At 43.1% G+C, this 20,070-nt stretch overlaps 1 protein-coding gene across 4 annotated transcripts in view; it reads right to left on the bottom strand.

Annotated features, from left to right (window-relative positions):
* usp4 (ubiquitin specific peptidase 4 (proto-oncogene)) overlaps positions 1-20,070 on the bottom strand; it is a 97,975-nt gene that overhangs the window by 54,268 nt on the left and 23,637 nt on the right. For 2 of the 4 annotated variants that reach the window (XR_005462388.1, XM_038812306.1), the window contains exons 5-9: positions 19,073-19,218; positions 14,233-14,294; positions 10,720-11,184; positions 2,507-2,662; positions 362-488 (exon numbers count right to left, since the gene is read on the bottom strand). Coding sequence is in view for 3 of the 4 variants with exons in the window: in XM_038812306.1 (XP_038668234.1) it covers positions 362-488; positions 2,507-2,662; positions 10,720-11,184; positions 14,233-14,294; positions 19,073-19,218 (956 nt within the window). In the remaining variant the exon portion in view is untranslated. The remainder of the gene's footprint in view (positions 1-361; positions 489-2,506; positions 2,663-10,719; positions 11,185-14,232; positions 14,295-19,072; positions 19,219-20,070) is intronic. The other 2 variants (XM_038812307.1, XM_038812308.1) reach the window with 2 other exon arrangements.

Genomic DNA, 20,070 nt, shown 5'->3' with positions numbered 1-20,070 from the left:
TGTACCTATGAAATTACTATTATAAGATTATTAGGGAGCAAGAATGTAATTTAAGGGGCAGCACGGTGGCACAGTGGTTAGCATTGCTGCCTACGGCGCTGAGGACCCGGGTTCGAATCCCGGCCCTGGGTCACTGTCCGTGTGGAGTTTGCACATTCTCCCTGTGTCTGCGTGGGTTTCGCCCCCACAACCCAAAGATGTGAAGGATAGGTAGACTGAACACTCTGAATTGCCCCTTAATTGGAAAAAATAATTGGGTACTCTAAATTTTAAAAAAAGGGGGAAAAAAAGAATACAATTTAAGAGCCAGCGACTATGTATCGAAGCAGGATGAGAACTTCGAATATTTGTGAAGTCTTACCTGCAATGCTGAGTTCATGAAGCACGTATTACCAAGGTTACTTAGGCCACAGAGACCTGCTTGGCTTGGTGAATGAGATTCTCTATAATTATAAGAACTATTGTATGAAGATCCATACCCACTCATTCTGAAAAAACAAACACAATATCAACTAAATTCATGGCAATTGGAAATAAGTTTATATATTCTACCTAGAACATATGAAATGTGCAAATTTAAGAAAATGGCTAGACCAGGCAATGACCACATAACAAATCAAACTGTGTAAAATTGTCAGCAAAATTATGTGGTACTTAGGACAACCATACAAAACAGCATCATTCGACATCAAAATTACAGTGCACCACAATGGCAGCAAGTAAAAACTGAATTGCAACCCAAAATGCTGAACAAGTCAACCAGTCTTCACAGTCATGAGACACTTTTATCTTTTCTTGTAGGTTTTCCCTACAAATACAAAACACTGTAAAAGATATGTCAAAGCTTTTTGTCTTGCGCTCATCCGGACAAGCGCAAGAACACCAACATCAGGGAAAACAACAACTTTAAATTGGATGAGAAGAGTGCGCAGGTTGGTTAGCAAGTGGACTCTGATTGCCCCATGGAGAATGCACCAGTTAATGGTGACTGACAGTTAACTGCCAGGCGTTATTTGAAAATTTAAACCAGGCAGCTCGACTCTGATTAGTCATGGCATTGCCCTCAAATGAACCAGCAAATGGCTATCACTGATTTGGCTTAGCTTTGTGTACATGTTCTTTCTGTCTGAAAAGAACAGGGCCTTGTGTATTAATATATGTAGTTTTCACCATTTGCCGTGATTCCACGATTGGACAATATTTGTCAAATGATCCTCAATATGCTAAAAAGTAGGTTTACAACCAATTTAAGATTAAACGCTGTTGGGATTGCAGTGTGGTGCATGCGCGTGTCCTGGAAGCTAAGTATATTAATACACAAAGCCCTGTCGTTTGCAGACAGAAAGTACATGTACACAGTTAAACAATATCAGTGACAGCTATTTGTTGGTTTATTCCTCAGGGCATTGCCGTGGCCAATCAGAGTCAAGCCACATGGTTTAAATTCTCAAACAATGCTTGGCCGTTAACTGTCAGTCACCATTATCTGGTGCATTCTCCATGGCAATGTCTCCATCAATCAGAGTCCACTTTTCAACCAATCAGCACACTCTTCTCATACAGCATAAAGTTATTGTTTCTGCTGACATTGTTTTTCTTGTGACTGTCCTGAGTGAAAGATGAAAAGCTTTGACAAAATGCCTTTTTCAGCAACTCTGATTACCAAACGACAATTTAAACACAGTAAGTTAGCTGAGCACATCTACAGTATCAAGGGAACCAGACAAAACAATAAGGCCATGCAATGGAATTTTTCAATGCTACTTTTAACCAGTTCAAAGTGAATGGTATGACAAACATTCATCTGAAAACATTAGAAAGAACACACTCGAGTTTGAGGTTTGTTGAAATAGTGAACATAAACTAGATTCATTATTGCAGCATGCTCACAACTTTTATTTCAGCAATGTTAAAAATACAGACCCCAAATAATTATTTTCTTCATAACAGAAAAATTGAGGTAAGAAACAACAGCTTTACAAAACTGGCAAGCTTCCAAGAGCTATATCACGATTATCGGGGAATAACAAAATTATATCTTCATTTGTCATTGCACTGCAGCAGCAATTGGTCAACTGCTTGTCAGATATAAAGAGACCATGCTACAGAGAAATCAAAATTTCTCAGGATGTTTACATCAAGGAATTTAGTAAATTTCAAGATACTGCCACAATTGCTTTTGATGGCGAGGGAGAACACCGATTTAATAAAATGTACATTTCTATTTTGCAAAAGTTTATGATTTAACTTTATGTCGGTCAAATGTGCAGACACAACAGGGTCCTCAATCTGCGGTTATACTGGACCCTTATACAGCCAAGATCCTTATGTGAAATTGTGTGAGGCAGAAGGATAGGATAAATGAACAGAAAAGAGAAAATATAGGGTTAGGTGTGAGTGAAGAAAGACTTTGAAATTAAAGCCACCGGGTCACATTTTTTAGTTTGAATTAAAAACTGATTGAGCCATTTAAGGCAATGTCTTTCCACCATGCAGACACACTCACCCCCTGGTGGAGCTGGAGCTGTTTAATATGTAGCTGGAGTTGCTGGAGTTGTTGCTCTCACCGTTAGAGACTGTAGAAGGGGAGGACAAGTAGGAGTTGCAGCTAGTCGAGGATTTTGGAGAGGTAGATAAATTTCTGCTGGTGGCAGTGCTGGATCTGTCATAAAAACAAAGGCACGAACACGGATTTACAAATCATATTGCCAGATGCAAGGCAACACTGTCAAGACAATGCTTTTAAGAGCAGTCTTGCATGCCTAGCAATACAATTACTCAAAGAGCTAAGCAAGGGGGATTATAAATGTTATTCTGTCAGAAGTTAATTGATCACTACAGAATGGTAACTGGAACAAGAGTTTGTATGTATATCTATCACGAGGACCCTCATTGCCTCCGGTGATTCCAGAAAAGCGAAATGGAAGAAATAATAAATAATGGAGGGAAAGAGATAAAAAGGGACAGAATATGATGTTTGGTCATTGTGTTGTAGGGTACTGGGAGAATGATAGATACCTCAGTAGGTTTCCCACAGTTCTACCTTGTGACAATGGAAAATGATGACCCATGTCCCATTACAAACACAAATACACAGATGCAATCCTGTCACTGTACAGCTTTGTCCTCTCTGGATAAAAAGCAAAACTAGGACAACGTACACTCCTGTGAATTATAAAGCAGTAGTCCGGATGAATTATCTAGGACTGTCATTTTAAGCTGACAATTATTGCCTCAATTTTTAAAATCCACTTTTTCCTGTTGCACAATAACAGGCTTGAGTTGAAGCTATATTTGAAGATATTCAGAGAATTAATGTAACCAGATTCCTTTGCTCACTCCTTTTTCTACCAACATTGTCCCTAATCCATCATCCTTACAGGCATGGACTTCTTTAAGACGTCGTTCCATGGGAGCACGCACCATCAATTCCACAGAAGCTTTTGGGTTGTTCCCTACATCATAACTGAACTTTACCTTGCTTTTGTCCAATATCTATTCAAATGAACTTCTACATCAGGGCTATCGGATAGAAATCAGAAGCAGGTAAAGATTGTCCCTTTGACCTTTGGACTCAAGAGGCAAATTAAAACACCGTTACCACATGGCTGGAGTCAGCTAATTCCAACATGGATTAGAAATCAAACCAAAGGCCTTCTTGATCTACATGGCTCAACTATCCATGGAAAACCTATCAGTTGCCATCTGAAAATAAAACTGAACCACAGCAAAATTCACGTTGTGCCCAGAATTCAAGAATATTTCTGGGCGTCATGGTAGCACAGTGGTTAGCACAGTTGCTTCACCGCTTCAGGGTCCCAGGTCTCCTTCAGCACTGTAAATTCTATGAAATTCTATCTATGAAATTTTCATATCAAAATGCCAATGAAACTGGTGTTGTTCATTACAGTTTTAGAAGCGTTCTCGCAAAATCTAGATGGAATTTGTATTAAGAGCAATTTTTAACAAAAAGTACAACATGGTTTAAATTGTTGATACAATCTACAAAGCTTTCTTTTTCAAAAAAATGTATTTCCCATATATCATTCAATCAAGCCCAGGTTGCCATTGGTCTAATCTAGAAATTGACTGCAAATTTCCTTCAGTAATCTGATGCCATAACAGTGCTCTCAATTCTCCCCATTCTGCAGTGCATATGTACCACACCCTGGGCTACTTCAACATTTTTAAAAATCCATGTGTACAAGCACAGAAATTGCATTTTGCATGTTTACAATGCACGATAGTCCACAGAACAAACAACAGAAACATAGAATGCGCGAACAATGGACTTCAAAGGCAGACTCAATCGAATCTTTATTTTCTAACTTTATTACAACAAGATTCTAACTAATAGAAACAGCAGAGGTGGACTCTGCACATGTTAATGTTTTTGACCAGGTTACATTTTCCTCTAACCTTAACTGCCCGGTACACATCTTTTTGGCCATAAAAATCTAAACAATGTAGACATTCAATTGATACCAAATAGGTGGCAAAGTTAGGAGTGTCCAGGCAACTGAAAAAATTTGCTATTGTCTTAGACTATTAAACCGTTAATATGAAATAAAACACAATACAGTTTATTGCTCCAAGAACAGCTACACAAATCTGTATGGCTCAACTACCCTCCAGGTAGTTCAAAAATGAAATCAAGTGTATGATTTTGTGCAATTCCAGGCTTAAATAATCACACTTATATATCCATCTCATGGTAAATGACATAGCCAATAGGGAAAACAGGACATTCTTTAACATCCACATCCCATTAAATGCTACTTTTGGATTGGCTAAACATGTTGCCTCATTAGATTTGCCTTTAAAAAATTAAATGAGGGTTACAGAGTTCTGATGCAGACAATATGAAAGTGCCAAGATATTTGTACTCGCATAAAAATATTAGTCCTCAGCCACTTTTCCCCAATATTAGCATCCAAAATCTGAATAAAATGGCAGCAATGTAGAAAAATGTAAATGATAATTGTTTATATGAATACTAACATGAGAAATAATTCAAAATAATTTTAGGAACCAACAGATTGAAAATACAATTCTCAAGATACTTGTGCATAAAAGCTAAAGCTGAAAGTAAACACACAGTTCTCCTGCCTTCAGCTGTAGATGTAGGTACAAAGTGCCCAAATGATCTGACAAGTGGTGAATCAAACTTCATGTCAAATTGCAAGTCAACTTCAGGTATTCACACTTTTTCCTCGAGTGCGGGGGGAAATTTATGTTTTGTAAAACATCTCAATGCACTTCAGACAATTACTTAAGGGCGCAATAAATTATGTAAATGGCAACTTGGTATTTACATAGTGCCTTTTAAGCGCTCTCACATAGTCTAAAACAAACTTTGACCACAAAGTCGCAGAAATATTAAGCCAGAATAATAAATTATTCTATATATATTATATGGGGCAGCAGGGTAGCATGGTGGTTAGCATAAATGCTTCACAGCTCCAGGGTCCCAGGTTCGATTCCCAGCTGGGTCACTGTCTGTGTGGAGTCTGCACGTCCTCCCCCTGTGTGCGTGGGTTTCCTCCGGGTGCTCCGGTTTCCTCCCACAGTCCAAAGATGTGCGGGTTAGGTGGATTGGCCATGCTAAATTGCCCGTAGTGTCCTAATAAAAGTAAGGTTAAGGGGGGGGGTTGTTGGGTTACGGGTATAGGGTGGATACGTGGGTTTGAGTAGGGTGATCATGGCTCGGCACAACATTGAGGGCCGATGGGCTTGTTCTGTGCTGTACTGTTCTATATATATCACACTTTTCTTCCCCACGTTGTTACTTTATTGTAGAGAGGTTTATTTTGTCTTTCATGGAATTGACTTTGTATGCATTGTACATCCCTCTGGAGGATGCTTCCCCCCCCCCGCCGGGCTATGTTTTGCTTTTATTTTCCGGGAAAGTTCCCTCCTCTTCTCTTCGTTTGTGGCTTCCCCACCTTCCTCCGTCTTCTCTCCCTACTCCCCCCGGGTTGCGCAATCCTTTGGTTCCTCATCTATCTTGGTTTTTTATTAATTTACTCCTCGTTGCTGGCCTCAAACAGGTTCTGAAACAGGCCAATAAATTGCTCCCAAGTATCCAGGAAGCCTTCCTCCGACCCTCGGATGAATTCCCAGGTGGAGAAAGTCCGAGAGGTCAGCGAGCCAGCCTGCTACTGTGCGTGATGGTGCTGTTGATCGCCAGCTGAGCAGGATTCTCGGACGTGCGATTAGGAAAGCGACAGCAAGGGTGTTAGCCCCTCTTTCCATGTGTAGTTCTGGCTGCTCTGATACCGTGAAGTTTGCCACTATCGGGCATGGCTTCATCCTCACTCCCACAACCTTGGACATTGCCTTGCAGAAGGCTGTCCAGAACCCAGCTTGTTTGGGACAAGCCCAGAACATGTGGGTGTGTTTCGCTAGGCCCCTCTGGCATCGCTCACATTTATTTTCCACCTCCGCTACCACTGGGCTCGTTGTATATCTTGTTGGGGGGTGGGAGTGCTTTTGTAGCCAGGGCCCGGAGGGTTGTTGCTTTACAGGAGGCCTCCTCCATTTGTACCTAATCTGTGCTGGGCAGCTGTTGCTGCCTAGTGGTAGTTTTGTAGGTTTGGTAAAGCCACACACACACAAATGCCATGATTAGACGGTTTACATTTTGGAAAAAAGCCTTGAGGATGAAGATCGGTATGGATCCAAACAGGAACAGGAACCTTGGCAGTACATTCATCTTGATCGTCTGCACTCTCCCCACCAGGGAGAGGGGGAGCGAGCCCCACCTTTGAAGGTCCTTTTTTATTTCCTCCACAAGGCTGGCCACGTTCCATTTGTGGATCTGTGTCAAGTCTCTGACTATCTGGATCCCCAGGTAACAGAATCTGTTCTGGTCCGGTTTAAACGGGAGCCCTTCCAGCTGTCCCCCCACATTTGAGTTCACTGGGAATGCCTCACTTTTGCCCAGGTTAAGTTTGTAGCCTGAAAAGGTTCCAAACTCAGGCTTTGCTGTATTGCCTTCAGTCCCTCCTGTGGCTCCGAGACATAGAGGAGCAGGTTATCTGCATAGAGGGGAAACTCTGTTCTCTCTATCTCCTCTCCGGATTCCCTTCCAGCTTTTCGCGTCCCGCAGTGCTATTGCTCGGGGTTCGATCGCTAGCGCGAACAAGAGTGGGGACAGGGGGCAGCCCTGTCTTATTCCTCTCTGTAGCTGGAAGTATTCAGAGCTGGTGGTGTTAGTTTGGATACTCGCTTTGGGACTGTTATACAGGAGCCTCATCCAGGCAGTGAACCCCGTTCCTAGCCCACACCGTTCCAGTACCTCGAGGAGGTAGTTCCATTCGACTCTGTCGAAGGCCTTTTCTGCGTCCAGGGATATGATCACCTCTGGTGCTCTCTCACTGGGAGGAGTCATTATTACGTTCAGCATCCGCCTGATGTTCGCTTTGAGCTGCCTACCCTTGACAAAGCCCGTTTGGTCCTCTGCGACCACCTCTGGTCGCAGAGGACCCTCCAGCCTTTTGGCCAGGACCTTTGCGAGTATTTTCACATCCACGTTCAGCAGTGAAATGGGTCTGTATGATCCACATTCCGTAGGTCTTTATCGTTTTTGGGCATCAGTGAAATTGTGGCCTGCGCTAGCGTGAGGGGCAGAGTGCCCCTTGCCAGTGAATCGACAAAAATGTCCCTTGGGTGTGGGGCCACGACTGGTGTACATTTTTTGTAGAAATCTGCCGGGAAGCCGTCGGGTTCCCTGTGCCATCCCCGCCTGCATGGAACTGATGCTCTCCATGATTTCTTACAATTCTATTGGTGCTTCCAGCTCCTACCGTCTGTCTTCCCCCACAACTGGTAGTTCCAGTCTGTCCAGGAACTGTTTCATCCCCGCATGCTTGTTGCGGGGCTCGGAGGTGTACAGTGCCCGGTAGAAGGTCTTAAATGCCCGAATGACCTCCTTTGGTTCTGTTATCAGTCTGCCTCTGCTACCCTTTACCTGCGCTATTTCTCTCGTGACTGCCTGCTTTCTCAGCTGGTGAGCCAATAGGTGGCCAGCCTCATCTCCGTGTTCGTAGAAGGTCCCCCGTGTCTAGCGAAGTTGGTACACTGCTTTCCTAGTGGATAGGTTTAAGTCCATTTGCAGTTTTTCCTCTCCGCCAGCAGCTCCTACAGTCAGGGCCTTGGAGTATTTTCTGTCGACTACCAACTGGAGTCCACCAGTTTTTGCCTGGCCATCCTCTCTTCCCTATCTCTGCTTCCCTTGCAGGCTACGCCTCTCCTCTAATCACGGCCTTCAGTGCCTTCCAAAACGTGGAGGGTGAGGCTGCCCATTTTGGTTGTTACTATGCCCATGATATTTTGTGGCAGAAGGCCTTGTCGGCCAGGTCTGTGTCCAGCCTCCATGCGGGACGCTGGGCATGGCCTGTCTCCAACCTCACATCCATGTAATGTGGAGTGTGGTCGGAGATAACGATTGCCGAGTAATCCGCTCCCATGATCCCTGGAAGCACCGATTTCCCCACTGCAAAGTCAATATGGGTGCACACCTTGTGCACTTGTGAAAAGTATGAGAATTCCTTTTCTCCTGGATGCAGGAACCTCCATGGGTCCACCGCCCCCACCTGTTCAATAAAAGCTACTTACTCCCCTCGCTACGCCAGTCTTTTTCCCTGTTCTGGGGTTTGATCGGTCAGTCAGTGGGTCCAGAACGCAGTTAAAATCAGCCCCCATAATCAGTTGATGTGTGTCAATGTCGGTGATTTCTGCCATGTTCTTCTTTATGAATTCTGTGTCATCACAGTTGGGAGCGTACACATTTACCAGTATGACTGGTGCCCCTTCCAGGACACCGCTGACCACGACGTATCGTCCCCCTGGGTCCGTAACAGTCTTGGTTTTGGTTTCTGTAAGCCACGTCCTCTTGTTAATTAGTATTGCTACCCCCCTAGCCCTCGTCCCGTAACACAAGTGGTACATCTGTCCCACCCAGCCCTTCCTTACCAGCAGTCAGTCCTTCTCTCTCAGGTGCGTCTCTTGTAAGTAGATTATGTCTGCTTTTAGACTTCTTGGGTGGGCGAAGACTCTGGATCGTTGAGTCCCCTTACGTTCTAGGTGACAATCCTGGTGGGGGGTTTCTGACAACACGGTCCTGCAGGGTCATCCATATTTAACTGGTGGATGCGCCCCTACACTCCAGGGTTTCCCTTTAGAACATAGAACAGTACAGCACAGAACAGGCCCTTCGGCCCTCAATGTTGTGCCGAGCAATGATCACCCTACTCAAACCCACGTATCCACCCTATACCCGTAACCCAACAACCCCCCCCCCCCCTTAACCTTACTTAACCCTACGGGCAATTTAGCATGGCCAATCCACCTAACCCGCACATCTTTGGACTGTGGGAGGAAACCGGAGCACCCGGAGGCAACCCACGCACACACGGGGAGGACGTGCAGACTCCGCACAGACAGTGACCCAGCCGAGAATCGTGCTGAAGGTTTAGGAGGCCGTCCAAAATGTTCACCGCTCTCACCATGAGGTCGGGCCCCAGTGCTCCAGGGTTTCGCTTTGTCCAGGGGGCACCCAACATGGCCGCCAGCTATGTGTACGCCACGTGGATGCAACCCTGCACTGTTCCTTTGCCCTGATGCCCTCCCGAGTGGCTGTTTGCGGCGGCACCTTGGTTCTTCACCCATCTCCATGCTTGCCGAGGCCTGTGTCCGTTCTGCTTCTCTGCCTCAACCTTCTCTTTGCTTCTTTTTTGTTCTGCGCTCCTCCCCCTCCCCAGTCCCTGTCCCTCCCTGTGTTTCCCCCCCCCCCCCCCCTCGCCCCCCCCCCCCCCCCCCCATTTGTGCCAGGCGCCCCCTCTCCCCCGAGAGGCACGCTGTGGCCCTCCTTTCTTTCTGCCCTCCCATGCTGACTGTCATCGCTAGTGTGGTAGCTCCCCTCCCAGCTCTGGCCCTTCCTCCTTCCACCCCTTGTCTCGCCCTCCTGTCTTCTTACCTCACCCTCGTTCCCCTTGCTCTGCTCCCCCTCCTCACATTGAGGGAAGAGACGAGCCTGAAAATGAGGCAGTACAGTCCTGCGTAAAACAGGAAAAAAATGTGTACAGTTCAGGATCTTATTGTTTCTGTTTGCGTTCTGTCCTCCACTCTTTGTTCCGGTTCTTTTTTCTCCGCCCCTGTGGTTTTCCTTGCGGTTGCGGCTGTTCCTCCCCCAATTTGTTCGATTTAACGAACTCTCCAGTCTCTGCCGGGGTGTTGAAATACAATTCCTTTCCCTTGAATGTTATCCAGAGTCTGGCCAGGAATAACATCCCAAATTGCACCCCACTTTTGTAGAGTGCTGATTTTCATCTGTTGAACTCGGCCATCCTTTGCCAGGTCTGCCCCAATGTCTTGGTACATCCTTATATTCTTCCCTTCCCACAGGCACTATTTTGTCTGATGGACCCACCTTAGAATTTTTTCCCGACTCTAGAACCTGTGCAGCTTCGCAATAATTGCTCTGGGCTGCTCCCTGGCTTTGGGCCTGGGTCGAAGCGACCTGAGCGCCCTGTCCATTTCTGGGGGCTTTGGAAAGCCCTCCCTCCCCACTAGTTTGTCTAGCATTTAGGCAATGTAGCCCATTGGGTCTCTGCCTTCCATCCCTCGGGCAGACCCACTATTCTGACGTTCTGCCGTCTGGACCTGTTTTCCTGGTCCTCCACGTTCCCACTTAGGCTCCCCTGGGTCGTTACCAACCTTCTCACCTCGGTTTCCAGAGCTACAATCCTGTCGCTCTGGTCCGAGGTGGCCGTTTCCAACTCCATGATTGTTTTCTCCTGCACCTCCACCTTTCTTCCCAGGCCTTCGATGGTTCGCAGCATTTGGTCTGTCGTCTCCGAAAGCACCTCCTTCATCTCCTTGTGGAGCTCCATCCTGATCGCCTCCTTTATGCCGTTTAGTTCACTTTTCAGCACGATTCTCCATTCTTGCCCTTGTGCGGGGAGGGGGATGGTCGCCACACCCTGTTCCTGCTCCGCTGGTCGGCACGCCAGCTTCTCCCCTTCCTGGTTCACCTGAACCTCCTTCCTGCCTCGTGGGGTCTTCTGCCTGTGCGTCCGCAGCTCCCGCACTTTTCCTTCGCTGTTGCTCCTCACATCTCGCTGCCCTCCCGATTTATTGTTATTTGCAGGCATATTCCTTTCATGTGTCTTTCGCCCTTTGCTGGATTTTGGTGGGAAAAAAGTTTTTTTTTTAAATTAAAAAAAAACAAAGATTTTAAAAAAAATTTCAGGAGAGAGAAAAAAATATCCTCTCAGTGCTCTTTGAGCCCACCGACTTTAAAGTTCTTTCTTAGGGAACAAAGTCGCGATCCCCGATCCTCCTCCATGTGCAGTCGCTCCGCTGAACTCACCGGGACCAGTTTCTGCTCTCTAACCCTTTGAAATCTCCGGCTCAGTGGAACGGAGCTTTGACACTTGGAAAGGGCGAGGGAGGCGTGCCTACTTCGAAAGGCAATAATTTTTTTAAAAACCACCGGGGAACCCCTGAAAATGACCGGAACATTGCGGAGTGGCAGGAGCCGATCCTTAATGCGGCCACTCCGCTTGCAAACGCCACCGGAACCCCTACTTCCTTTCTTAAACAAAGGGACAACCCTGGCTATTCCCCAGTCCTCCGAAGCCTCGTCTGTGGTCAAAGATGAAGCAAAGATATCTGTTCATGCCCAAGCTATTTTTCTCTTGCCTCTCACAGTAACCTGGGACATATCCCATCCGGCCTAGGAGAATTGACGACCTCAAGGCAGAATAAGGCCGAGTCAGCTGAAAACATGACTGCTAATGGTGGAGTGATAGAAATCGGGTATTTGCAAGAGTCCAGAATTGAAGAAGCGTATAGATGTAGGGCAGGAGGAGGTTACTTGAATAGGCAAGAGTAAGATCGCAGAGGGATTTGAACACAAGGATAAGGGTTCCAAAATTGATATCTTGCTGGACCAAAAGCTAATATACCGGACCAAAAGCCAGTATACTATGGTAAAGCAGTTGATCATTTTTTGGTGGTTTTAAGGCAGACATATTGGTCAACAGAACATCCCGGTATTTGAGTAATGTCTTGTGATGAACGCAAGAAATAGTCTTTTTTTGAAGTAATGTCATTAAAATCTGGGTTAAGGTGCATACAGACAGTATGTTGGCGAAAGCTGAGATTAAGGGGTCCTAAAAGTGAAATAATCATTGATTTTGCAGGTTGGGGCGTTCTGCCAATGGCATATTGTTTATGTTTAAAGGACAACTGGGGTGTAGATAATTTGAGGGTACTGTGTTTGGTCCTGGATAAATAGGGCCACGGGACTTCTTGTGGGAGGAGACAGAGAACACCTTATGCTTTGTGTACAGATGATGTAATTAAGGGAAGGAGCCAGGTCTGTCTGACAAGTTAGTTCTTCCTCAGCTTTTAATCTGAATAGAGGTGTTTCAGCTTTGGTCCTGAAAGGTTCTCTGTCCAAAGAGTCTGCACAGAGGCAAGCAAGTAGAAACCTGTTTTTTAAACTTTGAGTGGTATTTGGACTATATTGGTTTGCTTCAGGAACACCTGAACCACCCGGAAAGATAGCTGAGACCCTGTACAACATTTAATCCAAAATCTGGCATTTTAGTAGAGTAATGCACTGGCTTGTTGACCAATGGCTCTCATTTCCAAATTACTAAATTCAAACCCAACTCAGTAAATTGAGAATATATGTTCATTTCCAGGAATTGGACTTCAACTTTTGAGACCCAATGGATGATGGCAGCACCAACACTGCAAAAGAAATAATGATACTTGAAATGAAAATGGCTTATTCTCACGAGTAGGCTTCGATGAAGTTACTGTGAAAAGCCCCTAGTCGCCACCTTTCGGCGCCTGTTCGGTGAGGCTGGTACGGGAATTGAACCGTGCTGCTGGCCTGCTTTAAAAGCCAGCGATTTAGTCCAGTATGCTAAACAAGCCCCTAATTTATTATAAAATGTTTCACAACATCTAGAAATTGTGAAAGGTGTTAGAAAAATGCTTTCTTTCAAATTTAACCCAGTGAAATGGATGAAAAACCATTTTTCAAAGTCAAGATCACAAACAGAATATATTATAAATACAACAGCTTTCATGTCCTTCACAAAATCGTAACTCAAAACATTCAGCAGTGGAATGTAGCAAACATTATTGGGGTAAGTTAGCTTGCTGTAACAAGTGAATTTTTGTGGATCCTGAAAAAGACATTCTGTAAAAAAAGTCAACTGCCTTTTGATTTGAACTACAAATTTCAAATTGTAAGTCAAAATATTTGAAATGTTCAAGAATATAAAACCATTTTTTTCACTTTGATATTTTCAGAACTAGGAATGACTTCTCTCATCTGGTTAAGTTTGTGAAGCGAGCACCTTGAATGATCCTTGAAGGGCAGCAGGTTAGCACAATGGGTAGCACTGTTGCTTCACAGCTCCTGGGTCCTAGGTTCGATTCCCGGCATGGGTCACTATCTGTGTGGAGTCTGCACGTTCTCCCTGGTTCTGCGTGGGTTTCCTCTGGGTTGTGGGTTTCCTCCCACAAGTCCCGAAAGACATGCTGTTCGATAATTTGGACATTCTGAATTGTCCCTCAGCGTACTCAGCTCAGGAGCCTGAATATGGCAACGAGGGGCTTTTCACAGTAACTTCATTGCAGTGTTAATGTAAACCTACTTGTGACAATAAAAGATTATTAAAAAGAAAGTAGGCCAGCATCTGCTCTGGTGGGTGGAACTTCTAAATGATGACGATACAAAACTTAAAGTCATCATTCCCATTAAAAGGTTTTGGTGTCAGCAGATTGGAGGCAATTTATTTTTTGATAAGATTTCACCTCTAAACTGAGACAAGGGAAGAAAGGGTGCCACTAAACATCAGAAAGAAAAAAATGTCAACTACAGCAAGACTCAAAATTGAATCGTTAGGCTGCCCACCACTTTAACCACTGGGGCAGCCTGCCCACCACTTTAACCACTGGGGCAGCCTGCCCTGAAACCATCTTTAAAGACAATGCTGAGAATTACAAAATATCCTGAAAAAATGTGGACACTTTAAAAGCACACACTTACTGACTATATAGAGAATCAATTCAAATGCTAGTCTCAAGTCTTATACAAGAAGAAAACAGGATGCAAAATGCTCCTGTTGCCTCCAGAGTTTTAATGTTAAATACGCATTAACACTGCCTTAAGAAATTACGGTATACCATGTTATCATAACTTACTTTGCTTGAGATGTTTGCCTTGGCCATGTTCCATCATCATTCTTCTGTTCTATTACTAAAACCTGAAAAAGATGCAATATACTTGGTTAATACCAGATCAGTGCTTCACAGCAAAACCAGGCTAACTGCGTTGGGCCTTTGTTTTAAAGTGGCATCTCTCGCTGTCCTTTTATTACCACTTATTTACGGACCCAAGACAACAGACATGTAGCCTACTCTCTTTTCTATGCCAATGCTGCAAAACAATAAATGTGACACAGTAGGGAAGTGCTTAGCTTCTGCCTTGTCCCTTCAAATGCTTTAAATAAGGATGTTGTACATGGTGTATTGTCCATGAGAATCAGTAGTGCTGAACCTGATACAACATACTAAAACAGCAGACTTGAGGATATGCGGTTAACCTTCATTTTCTTCCTCCTGCACCTAACCTGATCCTACATTAATCAACAGTTATTCTCAACCAGATAGCAGAAACTCCAAATGATTTCTGCTTCCTTTATAGTGGTGCCCGGATTCTACAATCCCTTCCCACATCTGTATTGGTGCAATCACAAGTCGGATCTTACACATAAGAAATAGGAGGGTAGGCCATTTGGCCCCTCGACCTTGTTCCACCATTTAGTAAGTTCATGACTGATCTTATTCTGGCCTTAATCTCTGTGCTGCCCAGAATCCTCGACTCCCTTGTAGGTCAAAATTTCAGGCCACAAAGTTTAGAACATTACAAGAAACAAATTAGGGTTACTGAAAGGTTAGCAAAGAATCACCAGACCAATGGTTAAATATGAAAAATTTTAAAAGAAATGTTTGAAAAATACTTTTAAAACCTGAAATAACCAACATTAAAGGCATTTTGATCAGACATTTTCAAATGTGAAAGATGATTTTACTAGTTGGCAAATTTGTAGTAAGAGAACAATAATGGCAGAAATACTCCACGCAGGGTTGTTAGAACATGGAACGCTTCATCATAAATAGTTACAGAACAGAGACTATCACTTAAAAGTGAATTGGTTTTGTGACTGAAGAAATAAAAAGAATATGATTAAGAGCAGTGAAAGATTAACATAATGGTTCGAATCAGCTACAAATATAAACTTGTTTCAATAGCAAATAAGGTAATTAAGAGAAAACTGCAACTCACCTACTAAAATTAAATCTACCTGCTGTACTGCACCATATGTCACTGATGCAAAATCAAGAACCCTCTAATTGCAAACAGGCAATCAGCTACAACCATCAATCTGGTATAGCTGGTATTTTACAGCAGTTGTAGACTAGAAATCTGCTGTGCAATTGTCAGCTTTAACTTCAGTACATGCCTGTAGACTACACCACCAAACTAAAAGTTCATCATAATTCAGCAACTCAAAGCTAAATCAAGCTTTATTTGAGGTAAAGGCAGTCACAGCTTCTGCAGTTCCCATTTCCCTTTGCTTTAGAAGCATAGAATTCCTACAGCGCAGGGAGGCCATTTAGCCCATCGAGTCTGTAACGACCCAATAACTTTCTTGCTTTTCAATTACACCAAACTCCAGACTTTATGCCTTCGTCACCCGTTATCACCCACTATGTTTGACTGTTCTTAATAACACTTATACAGAAACAAGAACCACCTCTGCAAGCACGGATAAACATATCTACTTTAAAACCACTTGTCTGCTCCTTACCAGTAGTTCATCAAGACATGGTTGGAGTTAATGATTTAGAAACCAAAGCTGCAGAACTTAAAACACCTTTTGGCAAGCATGTTACACAGCAGAAAGTTAAATGCTGGTTTATTTTTGGAAAAGCAAAAGCGCTGTGTACCTGAAATATAAACTGTAATCTCCCATTAGCTGCTTGTAGGGTGGATGTGGTGCAGGGAGACAGAAGGAGCATGATTAAGAGAGCCATTTAGACCGATTCAGTGTGGTTGTAGTAGAATTACCTCAGCGCTCCTAGATTTTATAAAGGTGATGAAGGTTAAAAAAAGCCAGAAAAAAGTAGTGCCTGCCAGGATGCTCCTCCTGATCATTACCCAGTACATATGGGGATATTCAGGGGAGAGAAAAGATTAATTTGTCATGTCCCATTCAGCCCAGCAGCCTGATGATTCATGGCCTGGATTCAACAAAGATGATTATTTGTATGACCGGGAAGCCTGATCTGTACTCACTCAAAATTGTCATATGCACTTCAAATTGGGATTGATGGAACCTTAAAATAATAGCAAAATACTGCAGATGCTGGAGATCTGAAATAAAAACAGAGTACTGGAAAAACTTAGCAGGTCTGGCATCTGTGCAGGGAAGCAAACAAATAGAGTCCAATATGACTCTTTGGGCACTTTCTTGATATTATTATTACTGGAACTTAGGCAGATTCTCTCCATCCAGTGCCCATGCTGCCTTCCTGGGTCAAAGCCCTTACCTCAGACTGGATTTCAAAGCCCTGATGTTTCTACTGCATCACCAAATCACTGGATAAACAATAAGCCACTGGGGTGGAATCAACATGGTACACGATATACATTTAAAAATAAAAATCAAGTACTTTTCACTTTGCGTTTTTGAAACAAGACATCTTAGGAGAGAACTGTATGATTGTAATAATTAAGGTTCAGGTGCAGCGTGAAGCCATCTGAACTTGCAGCTATATTTAAAAAAAAGCAAATACAATCTTCAGTGGCACAAGTCTATAATGTTGATATTTACTAGTTTATAGTCCACCCACAAGCATAAAAGGAACAATCTTGCATGGAAAACTTGAGACATTCTTAATCAATATTTCCCGTTATTCATGATTCAAAGCCCTACGTTCGTGCCACATCTTCAAAAGAAACAGTATAAAGAAATCAGTGACCAAAGAAATACAGAATTCATTTCTTATGGAAAATTACCAAACCATCTTAAAATATGTTGGTAATTACAACATATTAATCTAATTCAGATGGCAATGGTAGCCATGATGTGGCGATGTCGGCTTTGGACTGGGGTGGGCACAGAAAGTCTTATAAAGTCCAACAGGTTTGTTTGGAATCACTAGCTTTCGGAGCGTAGCTCCTTCATCAGGTGCTTTATTGGGAGAAATTGCTGTACTTTTGGTCACCAGTTCTGTTTATTGTTGTTCATAGCAAACCTTTTAAATATACTCCAAATAGATTTTGCTTGCCTTGCTGAATAAATTGATAGAGCTGCAAAATACTGTTTGTTGCAAGTCCCAACCCGCTTGCAACTTAATGGCTGACAGTAGTACCCCACCAGACACTGAATATTTTATTTCTAATGTTACCATAGCCAAACCCGCCTGATCCAGCAATGGCTTCAGAGATGTTTTGCGAAAGTAAGGCTTCCCAATAATGAATTTCCTGGTCTTGTACAATTTCAGAGCTGTAAGCCACTTCTCATTTCAATGCACTGCTGACTGAGCAAAGGGCATCATCCCAAATTTCACAATCTGTGTGATGCAAGATTTTCTAAAGTTTTACAAGTCTCCAAAAACATACCTCTTGTGTGATTCATTACACAAATCAGTGGTTGCATGTCTACACTGGTTTCATCTCATTTATTTTGCAAAAACCCACACCATTGCAGCTAGGATATCACAAGAAACTGGTTTTAAAAAGTCTCCATGCCTGAATTTTCATGACTCCAGGTACCATGATTTGTTATCAAAGTCAAAACAACTAAAAATATTGATTATTAAAAGGATTCAAACGTAAAATGTAATGGTGGCTGAAAACTGTGCCCTTATTTTTCAAACCCTTACACTTGGTGTTGCATTTCCATAGAAACTCAATTCATGATGATAGATCAAAATACAAAACTGCTTTTTCACATTGGATTACATAGGATGTGCAGTCCACAAACAGGCCATTCGGCAACCAGTCCACATCAGCTTTTATATTCCACTCGCGCATTCTCCCATCTTTTCTCATCCAAATCTCCCATCGTACCAATCTATTTTCTTCTCCTTTATACACTTGTCTAGATTCCCCTTAAATACATCTATGCTGTTCGCTTCAACCACTCCCTCTAGTAGAGTTGCAGATTCTCACGACTCTTCAGGTAAAGGAATCTCTTCTGAATTCCACACTGGATTTCTTGGGTGGCTATATCACATTGATATTTTGCCACTTGTTCCTTGATGTTGTTCATTTGACAAGTATGAGGGACCTTATTGAAGTCCTATTGAAAACGCAGATAAATTACATCCACAATCCAGATAAATTATACCTAATTAGTCTAAATTAATTAAATTATGATGAACGTGCCGTGCCCTCTTTAGGTCACAAGAAAGTAGCACTATTTACAGTCCTGGTGATAGTGATGACAAGAAGCAGCAAAATATGGAATTTCACAATATATTGGTTAGCGGCCACTAAAAACTATCTACATAACTGACTCTAAAACATCCTCTTTAGAACTACATTTTGTCTTATCACAGTGCTTAACTTTCATTTTGGGATCGATGTGGGCCAGGTCGAAGGTGGGAGGGGGCACAGAGAGAGCTGGAAACGTCTGCAAAATCATTTTCTCATAAATTACACCCACTTGGATTTCTTCAGCCAGAGGGTGATGAATCTGTGGAACTCTGCTGCAGAAGGCTGTGGAGGCCAAATCACTTGTCTTTAAGACAGAGATAGATAGGTTCTTGATTAATAAGGGGATCAGGGGTTATGGGGAGAAAAACATATCAGTCATGATGGAATGGCAGAGCAGACTCAATGGGCCGATTGACCTAATTCTGCTCCCATGTCTTATGGTCTTACATTGTGCTTTTCACGCTTCCAAAACGTGACCTGCCCTCACCCTCAGCCCCACTGTCTCCATACAAAACAGTAGAATGGAATACCCACCTGTCCCTGATACAGACCAGCATCTTGTACAGTGCTATCTGGCTTGTTAAGCTGCTCATACGTATTTGTCATGTACCTATTCCACAACCTCGTCTCCTTCCCAACTGAAATGTTGAACAGTTTTCGCATCTCCTTTTCTATTGTATCTGTTGAAAGGAAGAACACAAATGTAAACGTCAATGAAACATACAAATTTATCAGAAATATTAATCATCAAATGCAACAATCCTAATTAGCTAACTGACCAACAGAAAGCAGGATCATTCCGGAAACATCTACAATAAGTAAACAATTTTTAGAGTTATCGTCACAATGTTAATTGGCAGACCATTTTAATTAAATGGGTATGAAAGCATGATGTGTATCATTTCATTGATGCAGAGTAGACAACCCGGGACTTATTCATATACGAATTAGGAGGAATAGATCGTTCGACCCTCAAGCCTACTTCACCATTTAATAACGTTGTGGCTAATCTGATTGTGTCCTTAACTCCACATTCCGCCTAAACACAGAAATGTTTGACTCCCTTGTTAGTCAAGAATCTATCTCCTTCAATGGTAAAAATATTAAATGACCCAGTCTCCACTGCGCTCCAGAGAAGACAGTTCAAAAGACACATGACCCTCAGAAAACATTTCCTCTTTTAAGCTGTTCCCCATAGTTCCAGTCTCTCCCACAAGGGGAAACATCCTTTCAGCATTCACCCTATCAAGTTCCCCCAGAATCTTATGTCTCAATAAGATCAGCTCTCAATCTTCTGAACTCCAATGCAGTTTCAACAGAGACGAGAGAGAATTCTGATTTTTCTGTGGCACAAATCCGAGAAATCATTTTAAACTGAGGCATCAAAACCAATAAAAATGGGTAATTATGGTAGAAACAGCACTTAGCTGGTAGTATCCCAAGATGTGGCCACTTCCCAGGGAATGCTCATGGTTTGGATAGTGAATGAAGAGGGTGGGTAAACCAAAGACAAATATCAAAGTCTTCAAGAT

This window comes from Scyliorhinus canicula, chromosome 11 (genome assembly GCF_902713615.1).
Source record: "Scyliorhinus canicula chromosome 11, sScyCan1.1, whole genome shotgun sequence".
Lineage (NCBI taxonomy): Eukaryota > Metazoa > Chordata > Chondrichthyes > Carcharhiniformes > Scyliorhinidae > Scyliorhinus > Scyliorhinus canicula.
The sequence above is the reverse complement of the archived record's forward strand: the minus strand, read 5'-3'. Positions and strand labels throughout refer to the sequence as shown.